Source organism: Rhinatrema bivittatum, chromosome 9 (assembly GCF_901001135.1).
Source record: "Rhinatrema bivittatum chromosome 9, aRhiBiv1.1, whole genome shotgun sequence".
Classification (NCBI taxonomy): domain Eukaryota; kingdom Metazoa; phylum Chordata; class Amphibia; order Gymnophiona; family Rhinatrematidae; genus Rhinatrema; species Rhinatrema bivittatum.
The window spans coordinates 194,126,502-194,141,689 of record NC_042623.1 but is presented as its reverse complement, the minus strand read 5'-3'; the positions used below and the strand labels follow the sequence as shown (position 1 = coordinate 194,141,689).

Sequence of the window (15,188 nt, the reverse complement as noted above, 5' to 3'; positions counted from 1 at the left end):
TGACTGGTGTGTGTGTGTGTGTGTGAAAGAGAGAAAAAGCATGGAAGTGAGAACTCTGGGTATGTGAGAAAGCATGGGAGTAAGAAGCCTGGTGTTGTGGGGGTGTATGTGAAAGAAAGCATTGGAGTGAGAAGCCTGATTATGTGAGAGAGAGCATGGGAGTGGGAAACCTGTGTGTGTGTGCATGTATGAGAGAGAGACTGGTTGGTAAGGTGACGGTGTGACTGGTGTGTATGTGAATGTGAGAGAGAGAGAATGTGATTCAGGGAATGAGAAGCCTGGAGAGCGAGCATGGAAATGAGAGAGAGACTGGTGTAAGTGTGTGTGTGTGTGTGTGTGTAACAGAGAGAAAGTGATTATGGGAATGAGAAGTCTGTGCATGTGAAGAGAGTGAGCATGGGAGTGAGAACCTGGGTGTGTGTGAGACACAGCATGGGAGGGAGAAGCCTGTATATGTAAGACAGAACAGGTGACTGGTGTGTGTTTGTGTGTATGTGAGAGAGAGAAAGAAAGTGATTATGGGAATGAGAAGCCTGTGCATGTGAAGAGTGAGCATGGGAGTGAGAAAGCTGGGAGTGTGTGAGATACAGCATGGGAGTGAGAAGCCTGTATATCTGAAAGAGAACATGGGAGTGGGAAGCCTGTGTGTGTGTATGCATGAGAGAGATCAGGTGACTGGTGTGTGTGTTTGTGTATGTGTGTGAGAGAAGGAAAGTGATTATGGGAATGAGAAGCCTGTGCATGTGGAGAGAACAAGCATGGGAGTGAGAGACTGGTGAGTGTGTGTGAGAAAGAGAAAGTGATTATGAGAGTGAGAAGCCCATATATGTAAGTGGAACACGGGAGTGGGAAACCTGTGTGTGTGTGTATGGCATGAGAGAAACTGTTCAGGAAGGTGACTGGTGTGTTTGTCAAAGACTGTTTGGGAGATGATTGGTGTGTGAGAGACAGAAACTGGTCATGGGGGCATGTATGACTGATATGGTGTGTGTGTGAGAGACATGGGCCTTAAGGAAGAGGACCATGAGTATAGAGCTTAGCCACTACTGCTGCTTCTGGTGTGTACTACAGCCTGCATGGAAGAGGAGTAAGAGAGCTGCTGGAGGGGGTAAGTAAAGATGGCTTTTTAAGTTTATTTTTCTTGATTGACTGCCATTTTAATTATTTAATATTATGTGATGTGTCTGCTTTTTTTGTTTGAGCAACAAGTATAGCTTTGGTTTATGTTTATTTTATTTATGTTTATTTATTTATTTATAAAAGTTTCTATACCGTCGATAAGACAAATCATCTCAATGGTTTACATGGCATAAAAATGTCAAATAAGTGTTCTGTTATAAATACAGACTTCGTTATTTTCATTAATGCACAATGTAAGTTAATTGTGTGTGGAGGCGGGGGGGGGGGGGGGGGCGGCATAGCTGACGTTTCGCCTAGGGCGCCTAATACCCTTGCACCGGCCCTGCCTGTAGGCATTTTGTAGAACTCTTTATACTGTTTTTTCCACACAGAGTTACACCAGAGCAATCCCTGAAGCTCCCTGAGGAAGGAGTCGAACACTCCGAAACATTGCAGTGTTGGAGCGAGCACTTCAGGATGTTATACATTACCAGCCCTTCCGGTGGAAACTGATAAGTGCAAATATTAGTAGTACTCACACAGTATTTGCTCTTAAATACACTTGCAGCAACCTATGATTATTCAAGCCCAGAGTTTCACGGGCTTGACACCATAAGCCATCATACTCTTGAGGCTATGTATGACGGTTGCAAGTAAGCAAGTCACACTTGAGTTCCATATATCAGCTGGATATTTGAGTATTTTGAAAGTTTCTGTTTTCCAGCTTTTCTGAGTGGTTATTATATACACTTGTTTTCTTACAAGCAGCATGAATCAGTCAGTGGGCAGATTCAGATAACTTTATTGGCATGACAATTTTACATGTGTTGCTAAAGTAATATAAATAATGATTAAAATAAAAGAGGAAGGAAAGAAAGGAAAAAAATTAAAAAATGATAGTAAAGCAAAATTATAGATTACAGGAAATACAAGAACAAATCTCAGGTTTTTGTAGGCAACTAAAATTGTGAGCTTTAAAAGAAGTCTTTTATTTATTTTATTTTATATACCGGCAACCGTTTGCACATCGTGCCGGTTTACAGATAACTTACAAACAAGGATATATAGGCAAAGCCTTTACAAAGAACAGTTTGTAACAATAAACTCAGTAACATAGCAAGCCCAACACACCTTATGCTCTCTTTACTGGAGGGTGCATAGTCCTGTCGTGTTTTTTTTTCTCCATAAAATAACTACCTATAAATCCTAACATTTAATGCTCAAGTTTTGAGACCCATATTTTTGGGAATAAAAATGAGAAATCAGACCAATGCAAAATGATGGCTGTATTCAGAACTGGGGGGGATTCTCCTATTCAGATTTAGACAATGCCAGCTTTATTTCTTTATTTAAATTAATTTTGTATACCAATTTTCAGCACTTCAAAGCAGACTACATTCAGGGACTGTAGGTATTTCTCCATCCCCAGAAGGCTTACAATACATGAGTCATTTAAATCTGTAACTCGTTTTATGAGTACGGTGGTATAAGCTGTTTTTATTATGTATGTTTTTACTGTAATCCGCGACGAAGCATATGGAAATTGCTGAATATAAAATAATTTCATTAGAACAACGTGCTCTACCTTCATAGGACAGTATACCACTTCGCCTTGCGAGCTTTTACAAATTGCAGCGATTCTCACCTTCTGCTGATCCTACTGCTTCTGATTGGCTGCTGCCAGCGAGTCATCACACTGCGACTACTGGCAAGGCTGCCCGGCTGCCAGCGGCAAAGAAGAAAAAAAAGATACCAACAACAAAGAGGGTTGCTAGCGCTCAGCCTCTCATTTGTCCAGCCCAGAACTAACCCAACCCGCACAAAGAAAATGTTGCCGCACAACAGGGAAAAAAAAAGTAGCCCGGTTAGCCGGAAAAATAGCCTAATCTGATAACACTAGCTTCCGTCCGAGAACGACAATTCCCAGTGTACCCTTACGTTCCCGCACACGCGCATCGGCTTCCCAAGCGCACCGCTTGCGTGACGTCGGCGTGCTGGAGGCGCATGTGCCCGGAAGTAAGAAGGAAAGACTCGTTGGTGCCGGACTTGCAGGTATGGAGAGTGATGTCAGCTGTAACACGTATGTTCGTATCCGAAAGTGAGAGCGAGAGACTTGCCAGGTGTTTGGGCCCCGCTGGCACGGAGTGTGCCGGGGTAGTGGGTGCTCTCGGTGATGCGCGGTCGCTTGAGGAAGGAATATTGTATTGGGACTTCCTGAGGGCGCAGTTTGCATCCCAGATGTGGATAGTTAGCTCCACGGTTAGGTAGCAGGATCTTATTTTTCAAGGTTCCCAAAGATGCAGCTCAGATTACTTGTGAGATCTATGAATATCCATTATATTATATGAGCTACAAAAAATCCAACCTTGTTTTTTTGGGGGTGGAGAATGGCCGGGATGGAGTATGGATGTCGAAGTGGGGAACCTTTGCATTGCAGGCGGGAGAGAGCACCTGTACTTGGTGTCATTGCTGAAGAATTTAGGGCCTGTATTGGAACGACCGGAAGTGATATTTCCGATTCCATTCCCTGCCGTTTGCCTAGTGAGTGACAATAACAGTTTTCGTGCCGGCTACCCCTAGCACTATCTTCTTCGTTAAGACATTCTGCTCTGGTTTGAGGTGCAGCCCTGACATTGATACTCTGACAACTCAGGCTACCACGCTTAGGTAAATGCATTTTTTCATACGTGCGTGGATTCTGTGTGCAAATCATTTGCATAATTTATGATTTTTTACATCTCATGAAAGCGGCAGCTTCATTTGTGCATAGTGATCAAAACCCGTGCTCATAATGATTGCTTGTTTTGTCGTGGGACTTATTACATCGGCCCCAGTACAGGGCCTATGTAATAAGCTGCCGCATCTGTGCTCAAAACCCACGCCAATAATCCACACACAAAAGTGAGCGAGCAAATGGGTTTCCCTATTAAGTGAAAGTATGACCCTGGAAAGTATTTTTTTTTATCACTCTTTTTATTAAGTTTAACAATAAACAATCATAACATATCTTAGTAACAGTCAAAAAGTCAATACACACCTGTATACAGATATCATTGCAAGCCAATGAGCTGTACTCCCCAGGCCCCTATCCCCTCCCCCCACTCTTACCTCCCCCCCCTTAGTTCACCTTCCCTCCCCAACTATCTGAATACTGAAGTCACGAAGCCACTGATTACACATGCGAGATGATTGGAATGAAAATACACAATAAAGTCATGTCTCAAGGAACTCATGTGGACTGATGAGGATGGTATTGACCGGAGAAGTCTTGGAACTGACCTTGCCTGTCTTTGGGTAACTGTTGTATAAAAGATCCCCAAATTTTCTTGAAGGCCTCGTCCTGCGCGGTGAAGATAATAGCCATGTGCGATAGTCCAGTTGCAGCAATATGAACACGTTGGAGACCCAGAAGTCTTTTGTCAGCATAGTTGGTTGTATTCAATGGGTTAGTGTACATTTCCTTGCTTAACCCACTGCTTTACAGACCAGCAGACCATTCCGCTCTCTCCAGTCCTCACCTGCCTCTCCCACTCCCAGAACTGCCATGGCGGCATTAATGGGTGCTCGTCCCCCTACCATCCGGGTGACATGTAAATTCACTTTAGTCCAAAATTCCTGTATTTGAGGATAGGACCAGAGACCGTGTGCTAGTGTTGCTGGCGATTCAGTACACTTTGGACATGCTGGCGATTCAGTACACTTTGGACATGCAGGACTGGAGGCTATACGCATTTGATATGCTCGTAGCGGCGAGATCATGACTCTGTGTACAATACGTAAAAATTGTTCACGACCCGTAGCAGTGAGCATAGCTTTGTAAAATATTTGGATCGCCTCTAATAGGTCATCCGCCTCTATCTTAATAGCCAGGTCTTGACTCCAGAGCTCTGACAGTACCCCAAGCATTCTACTGGGCATCGCCTTTTGAAGCAGTTTATAGAGGGATGCTAGAGATTGCTTCTGCACTTTAAATAGGATCATCAATCTTTGAAAGGGGCCTGCTCTCTCGCCTGCCCTCAAGTTTCCAAAGTTTTTAATCATGAAACTTGACACCTGCAGATAGAAGAGAAAGTCTTGAGGTGTCCAGCCAAACTGTTCCTGGTATTGCACAAAGGAGTCAATTTTTTGGGGTTTGAGGGTCTATAAGATCAGCAAAAGTACCAGTGCCCCGCGTCTGCATTTTTTGAAATATTTGGCCCCCTCGCCCTGGGATAAATTTAGGAGTGCCACACATGGGTAGCATTAGCGAGGACTGCCATGGTAGCTGCATTCGCGTTCTCATGGCTTGCCAGCCATATCTGCTATAGCTCACCAAGATATTGGCCCGTGGAGGTACTAGTAGCTCTTTGGTGGTAGCATGAAGCACATATCTCAAATCTAGGGGGCTCACCAGGCGGCAGTCTAGGGTAAAATCAGAGAAACGGGCACTTCCGTAGAGCCAGTCTCCGACTGCGGTTTGTACAAGCCATATTATAAAGATTGATATTAGGAAAACCCCAGCCTCCATGTGTAGTTGGGCACATCAATTTCCTGAATGCTACCTGGGCTTTGTGGTTACGCCATAAAAAGGTGGTACAGATCCGATTGAAGTTGCGCATATCCGTTGTGGAAATAACTAGCGGCAAAGTGTGTAATACATAGAGTAGTTTAGGGAGCAGCGCCATCTTCAACAGTGCCATCCGACCCATGTGGGAGAGCGGCAGTGCCATCCAGCTCGTCATCAGTTTATTTAACTTCTCCAACACTCGGGGGGGGGGGGGGGGGGGGATATTTATAGCATACCAGTGAGCAGGGTTCCCCGTTACGTAAACCCCCTAGATATTTAAGAGAATTTCCCACCCACCGAAGGGGGATGTCTGGCCATTCAGCACACAAATGGCCCAGGATATCCAACATCTCGGATTTATTCAGGTTCAGTTTAAGCCCCGAGAAGGATCCAAAATCTGCAAACACCTTCAAGACGGTTGGGAGAAGGGTAGGTGCTTGCGGAACAAAGAGCAGAATATCGTCTGCAAATAAAGTGTGAGGCAGCACCTGCCCTGCCCTCTCGGTGTGTGAAAGTATTTTTAATATTTCCAATAACTGCTGCAGAAAACATGGCAAATATTTTTGCATGCTAATTTACACTGGCATAGCAGCGAGATAGGTGCTCAGTTTGTATCAGGTCAATCCAGTAACGAGCGGTAGGAAGAGCTGTGTTAGTGCCCGGGGCACCCGCGGTTGCCGCACGCACAGTCCAGCTCACCTACCGCTCGATCCTGTATGTAAATAGCTTGCAAATGCAAGCTGCGTCTAAGAAATGTCCGTGAAACGTTAGGCCCGCGCAACCCGTTTTACTGTATAGAGAGCTATACAGCGCCTATACAGTTACCTGGGTGCACGGGCCTAACGCTTCATGGACACGCTGGTATCTGTCATTTCAAATGTCATTTGAAATGACAGGTACCAGGAAGTGGACAGTTCTCCGACGTCGGGATTGTCAGCCCTCTCTCCCCTCCTCCCGAGACAAGGCGCGAAAAGCAGCCTTGCTCCGGGAGGAGGGGAGAGAGGATTGGCAGTGTAAAGCGACGAAGCGACTTACTTTTTTTGCAGCCCCCCTCCGGAGACGGACATCGGCGAGGACGACCGCAGCTGCCTGCGAAGATGGACGCCTGCACGGGCGAAAGCGGCCCCTGTTCGTGCAATTGGGCCGCTCAAGGCGTGACGTCACATGCCGTGATGCCAAATGTCATGACGTCACGTCTTGAGCGGCCCAATTGCACGAACAGGGGCCCTTTCGCCCGTGCAGGCGTCTATCTTCGCGGGCAGCTGGAGGCAGGGAGCCGCGGTCGTCCTCGCCGATGTCCGTCTCCGGAGGGGGGCTGCAAAAAAAGTAAGTCGCTTTACACTGCCAGTCCTCTCTCTCCCCTCCTCCCGGAGCAAGGCTGCTTTTCGCGCCTAGTCTCGGGAGGAGGGGAGAGGGGACTGGCAGTCCCAAGCGTAGGATTGCCCGTCCTCTCTCCCCTCTCTCTCTTGCAACTTTTTTTTTTTCGATTTTTTTCGCTTTTGTTGCTTCGGGAGGAGGGGACAGGACTGGGGCTGCCCCGGAGACCAGCACCCATGGACGCGGCCAGGGCAGGTGAGCGGGGGCTGGGGGAAAGTTTGCCGCCTACCCTTACCCCTGCCTCTAACGCAGGGGTAAGGGTAGGCGGTAAGTTAGCAGGTTAAACGTGCGGCAAAACGGCAGGGTAAAAAAGCGATAGTCGGGGCGTGCGTTACGGGATGGTAGGGAATAGCTAATTCGCTCGTTTGCATGCAATATACATGCCGCGGGCGGAAGGGGTTGCCCGGGGATTTAAGGACGCGGTAAGAGTAGGTTAAAGGGGATTGGGGATCGCAGGAAGGGCTAACGCGGCCGGAAAGTGAGTAGAAAGCGGGTTAGGAACGGGGAAACCGCGGACGCACTTTATAGGATTGACCTGTATGTGAGTTAATTAGCAAGCTTGCCGCTCTTCTGGCTGTGTATCTGTCCGCCCGGGGAAGCGCCTACCTGGGATGCCTAGAAAAGCGCCTTGCTAAGCTGGCCACTCTGAAGCCAAGATAGGCGCTCAGCTAGGCGTTTATTAGGCTGCTTCTGCTTTATTCTTGGCAGTAAATTTATACAGTTGGGCGCCCAGAAAAGTGCCTAGCTAAGCTGGCCACTCAGAGGCCGAGACAGGTGCTCAGGTGGTTTTCAGGATGCTCGGATACCGACATAAGCCCCCCCCCCCCGAATCGGGGCTGACACTTAACTTGTGCCCTGATCATGGTGGTAGAAAACCCACATTAAAAAACCCGCACTAGATTAGCGAGGCTCCCTGCATTGCCTATGATTAGCTAATCGCCTCCTTTGCATGCCGTTAGCATGCATTCACGCAGGAAAAACCGCACACTTTTTTCCCGTGCACAAAACCCTTATTACATCCCCATATAGGACTTTGTGTGGGAAAACACGCGTACGAACACGCACAAACCCACAGCAGCTTCAGCGCACCTTATTACATCGGCCCCTCTGTGTGGCTTTCCAAGGAGCACCTTGTGTCCCTGCACCCCATGACTATTTCCTGCTTGTAATTATAGGATGGATGAGAAGTGTGCAGCTGTGGTTTGTTTTCTCTGCACGTTTTATAGAACAAATACAGGACACAGATAACTCTGAATGCTCAGCCCAGAGATACTAAATCAGTCAATATTATAAGCCTCATTACATCTGTTAATAATGACTGATTTAGTAGCACTGACAAGTTAGATGTAAAAAAAGAATTAAGCAGGTTAAGAGAGAATTTGAAAAGAAGCTTGCCATAGAGGTAAAAACAAGTAATAAACATTTTTTCAAGTACATTTGAAACAAAAAGCGTGAGAGAGTCTGTTGTGCCACCAGATGACCAAGGGGTGGTTGAGGAGCATCAGGGCTGGTGTGAGGTTATTGGGCGTCCTGTGCAAACTTTATAGCCTTGTGCCCCACCTCCATCCCCAACCATACCCTCCCCTACATAAGAACATAAGAAAATGCCATACTGGGTCAGACCAAGGGTCCATCAAGCCCAGCATCCTGTTTCCAACAGTGGCCAATCCAGGCCATAAGAACCTGGCAAGTACCCAAAAACTAAGTCTATTCCATGTAACCATTGCTAATGGCAGTGGCTATTCTCTAAGTGAACTTAATAGCAGGTAATGGACTTCTCCTCCAAGAACTTATCCAATCCTTTTTTAAACACAGCTATACTAACACAGCTATACTAACTGCACAAACCACATTCTCTGGCAACAAATTCCAGAGTTTAATTGTGCGTTGAGTAAAAAAGAACTTTCTCCGATTAGTTTTAAATGTGCCCCATGCTAACTTCATGGAGTGTCCTCTAGTCTTTCTACTATCCGAAAGAGTAAATAACCGATTCACATTTACCCGTTCTAGACCTCTCATGATTTTAAACACCTCTATCATATCCCCCCTCAGTCGTCTCTTCTCCAAGCTGAAAAGTCCTAACCTCTTTAGTCTTTCGTCATAGGGGAGTTGTTCCATTCCCCTTATCATTTTGGTAGCCCTTCTCTGTACCTTCTCCATCGCAATTATATCTTTTTTGAGATGCGGCGACCAGAATTGTACACAGTATTCAAGGTGCGGTCTCACCATGGAGCGATACAGAGACATTATGACATTTTCCATTTTATTTATCATTCCTTTTCTAATAATTCCCAACATTCTGTTTGCTTTTTTGACTGCCGCAGCACACTGAACCGACGATTTCAATATGTTATCCACTATGACACCTAGATCTCTTTCTTGGGTTGTAGCACCTAATATGGAACCCAACATCATGTAATTATAGCATGGGTTATTTTTCCCTATATGCATCACCTTGCACTTATCTGGGGTATCTTCTCTCTTTTCTTCAGCCTTTAGAAGATGGGCTCTGTCGGCAGCAAGGTTTGTAATACATAGAGTAGTTTAGGGAGCAGTGCCATCTTCAACAAAAAGTGTACAGAAAAGTGCGACTTAATATCGTGGCGATATTAAGTTGGAGGAACATAAAGGAGGAGAACCTTTAAAAATGGAGAAATTACTTACCTGATAATTTCATTTTCCTTAGTGTTGACAGATGGACTCAGGACCAATGGGTTATGTGCTTCCCTGCTAGCAGATGGAGACAGTCAGGTTTCAAAACTGATGTCACCTTAAATATTCCCCTGCAGTGACCTCAGCTATTCAGTATTCTCTTCAAAAGCCATTGTGGGCATACTATTGAAAAAAAAACTTGAGTAAAATTTGGAACGACTTAATAACTTGATTAAAAACTTGATTAAAAAACTGGTGACTGTAACTGTACTCAACCAAACATAAGTGCTGAATTCCAGCAATATTATAGATGCCCTGATCTAAGGATAGAGCGACAGCTTACTCACAACCTCTTGGAATCTATATTCACCTCATGGGTGATTCCTTGGTACCAATCATGTGCAGCCGTGGGCGGGATGCTGAGTCCATCTGTCTACAATAAGAAAAATGAAATTATCAGGTAAGACATTTCTCCATTTCCTAGTGTGTAGCCAGATTGTCTCAGGACCAATGGGATGTACATAAGCTACTCCAAAATGGGGTGGGAGGCTGCTCGTGGTCCGATTAGCATCGCCCTTGCAAAGGCTGCGACCTCTCGGACCTGGACGTCCAGGCGATAGAACCTGGAGAAGGTGTGTAAGGAGGACCACATTGCTGCTCGACAGATGTCGACAGGAGACAGTAACTTAGCTTCCGCCCAGGATACTGCCTGGGCCCTATTGGAATGAGCTTTAACCTGAAGGGGTAAAGGCTTCCCTGCCTCTAGATAAGCTTCCATGATTACGTCCTTGACCCAGCAAGCTACGGTAGCTCGCAAAGCCGCTTTGCCTTGTTTCCTTCCACCGTGAAGAACAAACAAGTGCTCCGTCTTGAGCTCCAGTTCTGAACGTTCCAGATACAGTACTAAAAGCCTACTGACGTTTAAGTGGCGTAGGAGGTGGTAGTCTTCCATGTCCTTGTGTCTATCAAGGGCCAGTAAGGAAATGGACTGGTTCAAGAAGAAAGGAACGGTGCGAAGCTATAACGTTCCTAGAGTAAACCGAAGGAATGGCTCCCGACATGACAGTGCCTGTAGTTCAGAGATGCGACGAGCCAAGCATATCGCCACCAAGAATACAGTCTTCAGTACTAACAGACGTAGAGACAGACTGTGCAGCAGCCGGAAGGAAGGCCCTGCTAAAAAGTCCAGTACTAGGTTGAGGTTCCATATGGGGACCAGCCACTTTAAGGGTGGTCGGAGGTGTTTAACCCTTTTAGGAAACGGGCCAAGTCCGAATGCGTCAACAGGAGGATTCCGTTGTTCAGGCCCCAGAATCATGGGGATCTTGGTCGTCTGAGGGAGTACCCCGCGTTCCTCGCACCAGGCCTCAAATATTCTCCAGATCTGCACGTACGCCAGGGATGTCGAAAACTTCTGCGCGTGGAGCAAGGTGGCGATTACAGCCGCCAAATATCCACGCTTCATCAGCCAAGCCCTCTCAAGGGCCAGACCGTAAGACAAAACAGAAGGATCGGAACTTGATGGAGAAGATCCCTGTGCGGGGGGAGGCATAGGGGGCTCTCTACCAGAAGCCTCGCATGTCTGCATACCAAGGGTGTTTGGGCCATTCCTGGGCCACCAGAAGGACTAATCCTCTGTGGCGTTCGATCTTGCGGATGACCTTGCCCAGCAGAGGCCACGGAGGGAAGGCTTACAATAAGTCCTCCTCTGGCCAGGTCTGGGCAAGGGCATAGATCCCTTGAGAGCACTGATCTCTTCTGTGACTGAAGAATCGGGGACCTTTGCATTGTGAGATGTGGCCAGTAGGTCGATGGATGGGAGGCCCCAGCGATCTACTAGGAGCTAAAAGGCTCTAATCGACAACATCCATTCCCCTGGATCCCGATCCTCCCTGCTGAGACAGTCTGTTCTGATTATATCTTTTCCCATGATATGGGAGGCCAAGATCCGTTGTAGATTTAACTTCTCCCATTCCAAATTGTCGGCTCAGTGTGCTGCGGCAGTCAAAAAAGCAAACAGAATGTTGGGAATTATTAGAAAGGGAATGGTGAATAAAATGGAAAATGTCATAATGCCTCTGTATCACTCCATGGTGAGACCGCACCTTGAATACTGTGTACAATTCTGGTCGCCGCATCTCAAAAAAGATATAATTGCGATGGAGAAGGTACAGAGAAGGGCTACCAAAATGATAAGGGGAATGGAACAGCTCCTCTATGAGGAAAGACTAAAGAGGTTAGGACTTTTCAGCTTGGAGAAGAGACGGCTGAGGGGGGATATGATAGAAGTGTTTAAAATCATGAGAGGTCTAGAACGGGTAGATGTGAATCAGTTATTTACTCTTTCGGATAATAGAAAGACTAGGGGGCACTCCATGAAGTTAGCATGTGGCACATTTAAAGCTAATCGGAGAAAGTTCTTTTTTACTCAATGCACAATTAAACTCTGGAATTTGTTGCCAGAGGATATGGTTAGTGCAGTTAGTATAGCTGTGTTTAAAAAAGGATTAGATAAGTTCTTGGAGGAGAAGTCCATTACCTGCTATTAATTAGGTTGACTTAGAAAATAGCCACTGCTATTACTAGCAACGGTAACATGGAATAAACTTCGTTTTTGGGAACTTGCCAGGTTCTTATGGCCTAGATTGGCCACTGTTGGAAACAGGATGCTGGGCTTGATGGACTCTTGGTCTGACCCAGTATGGCATGTTCTTATGTCTATCTCCAGAGACACTTGGTGGCATTTGGTTCCTCCCTGGCGGTTGATGTAGGCTACTGTTGTTGCATTGTCTGAAATCACATGGACTGCCTGTTCCTGGAGTCTGTGGCTGAATTGCAGACATGCTAATCTGACAGCTTGTACTTGCAGGGGGTTTATGTTCCAGTGAGCCTCTTCCTTGGTCCATCGCCCCTGGGTTGTCAATTCCTGACAGTGAGCTGCCCACCCTTGGAGGCTCGCGTTTGTTGAGAGGACTAGCCAGTTCAGTGGGGACAGGCTTACACCCTTGCTTAGGTGAACTTCCTGTAGACACCACTGGAGCCGAAAACATACTTCCCTGTACGTACCAGGATCAGTCCAGACACCTGGGTTGTGTCTCCGCACCAGCAGATGGAGACAGAGTAAAACTTGTCGGGCCCCCTACATATAGTAAGGCGCCACCCACAGCCCGCCAGTCTTTCTCTGTCTCCAGCAGATGGGGCAGGTCCACCCACAGTCTCGATTGATCCTGGCTTAGGGAGTTTAGATAGTCAGGGGAATTTGGAAAAAAAAAAAAAAAAGGGTAAAAGAAGAAGAATTCTTCAAGCAAGAAAAGCAGCGGAAGCCCGAGTCCTGTAAGCCTCCCAGGGGGGTTTGTAAGGTCCTGAGGGGACTATCCCCCCCTGGTTGAGGCCGCTGCTGGGGTTGAGGACCCGGCCTGGGCAGGCAGCAGCGTCGGGGGTGACACCGGGGAGCCCGGTTCACTCACCCCCGCTGGAAGGGAGCATTCAGGACCTGGGCCAGCGACAAGTAAAGTAAAAAAAAAAAAAAAAGTTGTTTTTGTTTTCGGCTGTGCGGCTTCTCCTCTCGCTCCGGTATTTTGTTCGTCGCGGGGGAGGGGGGTCGTTGTCCGTCCGGCCGACTCGCTCAATTTTATTTTTTGTTTTTGCTTCGGCCCTCCCGACCGCGGGCAGATCGCAACATGCCCAGAGGGGCCTCGTGCCGCGTGTGCGGCTCGGCGCGCTTGCGCGTCTCCAGGGAGGGGCTGTGCACAAAGTGCATTTCGGGCGGCGAGGGGTCGGGCGGGGGCCCCGACCCCGGCCGGCGCAATCGCCGTCGCGCGAGGAGCCCGATGATGGGGGCAGGGCTGATCCGTTCCCGCTGAGCGCGGGAACAGCGGCCATCTTGGCTTCAGTCAGAGAAGCCACGAGGAAGGCCGTGGGGGATCCCGGATTGCCCCAGCGCTTTCCCCGCAGCAGCGACCCTCCGGGGGGGCCCCCCCGGGGGACGGGGAGTCGCCGGAGGAACGTAGTCTGGAGGAGGCCTCTTCGGATTCGGAGGCCTCCTTTTCCTCGGATTTTGCAAGCTTGCTCCACAAGCTTGTTAAATATAAGAAATTGAAGCGGAAGAGGAGTAAAAGGGGTTCGGGCAGACAGCCAGAGCCCCGGAAGAGAAGGTCGGGGGACGCTCCGCGGCGGCCCGCGGATCCGCCCAAGGGACGCTGGCCCTTACGGGGGGTCCCTCAGGAATCTGAGTCCGAGTCGAGTTCGGCTGCGGAGGACATCGTGGATGTCGAGGCTCCAGGGGACTCAGGAACCCACGCCGGGACGGAGGCGGTGCAGGCCGGGAACGCTAAAGGGCCAGCGGTGGAAGGTGATGACCCGAAGGTCATGCGCTTGTTTCGAAAAGAAGAGCTGGCGCCGCTGATCCCGGCTATCCTTCTGGAAGTTGGAGTGGATGCCCCCCCGGTGGGGGCTCGTACAGATGCGAAGATGGATCCGGTGCTGCTGGGTCTTCAGGGGCCAGCGGTGGCATTCCCGTTCCACTTTTCGGCTACGGATATCCTGTTCCGGGAGTGGGATACGCCGGACTTGGGCCTGAAGGTCAGTAAGGCTATGGATAAGTTGTATCCATTGCCGGAGGATGCGCTGGAGATGCTGCGTTTTCCCAGAGTGGATGCCGCAGTGTCGGCAGTGACGAAACGCTCCACAATTCCGGTCACCGGAGCCACGGCCCTTAAGGACATTCAGGACCGGAAACTTGAGGGTCAGCTGAAGAAAGTGTTCGAGGCGTCGGCCTTGGGAGTCCGGGCGGCCATTTGCAGTAACTTTGCGCTGCGGGCAGGTTTGCGCTGGGCGCAGGTACTTCAGGCCAATGCAGGTCTCTCGGGAGAAGAGGAGGCACAGGCGAACCAGCTGGAAGCGGTGATAGCGTATAGCGCGGATGCCATGCATGACCTCCTACGGACGTCGGCCAGGGCCATGGTTTCGGCAGTTTCAGCGCGCCGGTTGCTGTGGCTCAGAAATTGGGCGGCGGATGGGTCCTCTAAGGCTCATCTCGGATCTCTTCCGTTCAAAGGGAAGCTGCTGTTCGGTAAGGAGCTGGACGACCTGATGCAGTCGCTAGGAGAGAACAGGGCTTTCAAGCTGCCTGAGGATAGGCACCGGAGCCGGTCATCTTTCTCCGGTAGGGCCCGTTTTCGGGGACCACGGAAGTCACGGCCGCAGAGACCATCCGGGCCCTCCTACCGGCCGGGGTCTGGATCCTTGAGAACATCGTCGTGGTCTCAGTCCTTTCGTGGCAGAAAGTTTGGGAGGCGTGACGGTCCCGTGTCCAGGTCGGGTCCGAAAGCCTCACAATGAAGTTCGGTCGGTCCGTTCCCTGCAGCCGGCTCCTCCGGCCGTGCCAAACGTAGGGGCCAGGTTGGAGCGGTTCTACGGGGAATGGACCAGTATCACGACGGATCAGTGGGTCCTCACGGTGATAAGACACGGTTACGCTTTAGATTTTGCACGG

The 15,188-nt window shown here is 48.7% G+C and overlaps 1 protein-coding gene across 2 annotated transcripts in view; it reads left to right on the top strand.

The window, feature by feature from the left end:
• Positions 1–2,855: 2,855 nt before the first annotated feature.
• Positions 2,856–15,188, top strand: part of UGGT1 (UDP-glucose glycoprotein glucosyltransferase 1) — a 246,543-nt gene continuing 234,210 nt past the window's right edge. The window contains exon 1 of one of the 2 annotated variants that reach the window (XM_029615446.1): positions 2,856–3,171. In XM_029615446.1, the coding sequence (XP_029471306.1) occupies positions 3,124–3,171 (48 nt within the window). In that variant the 5' untranslated portion in view covers positions 2,856–3,123. The remainder of the gene's footprint in view (positions 3,172–15,188) is intronic. The other variant, XM_029615445.1, reaches the window with a different exon arrangement.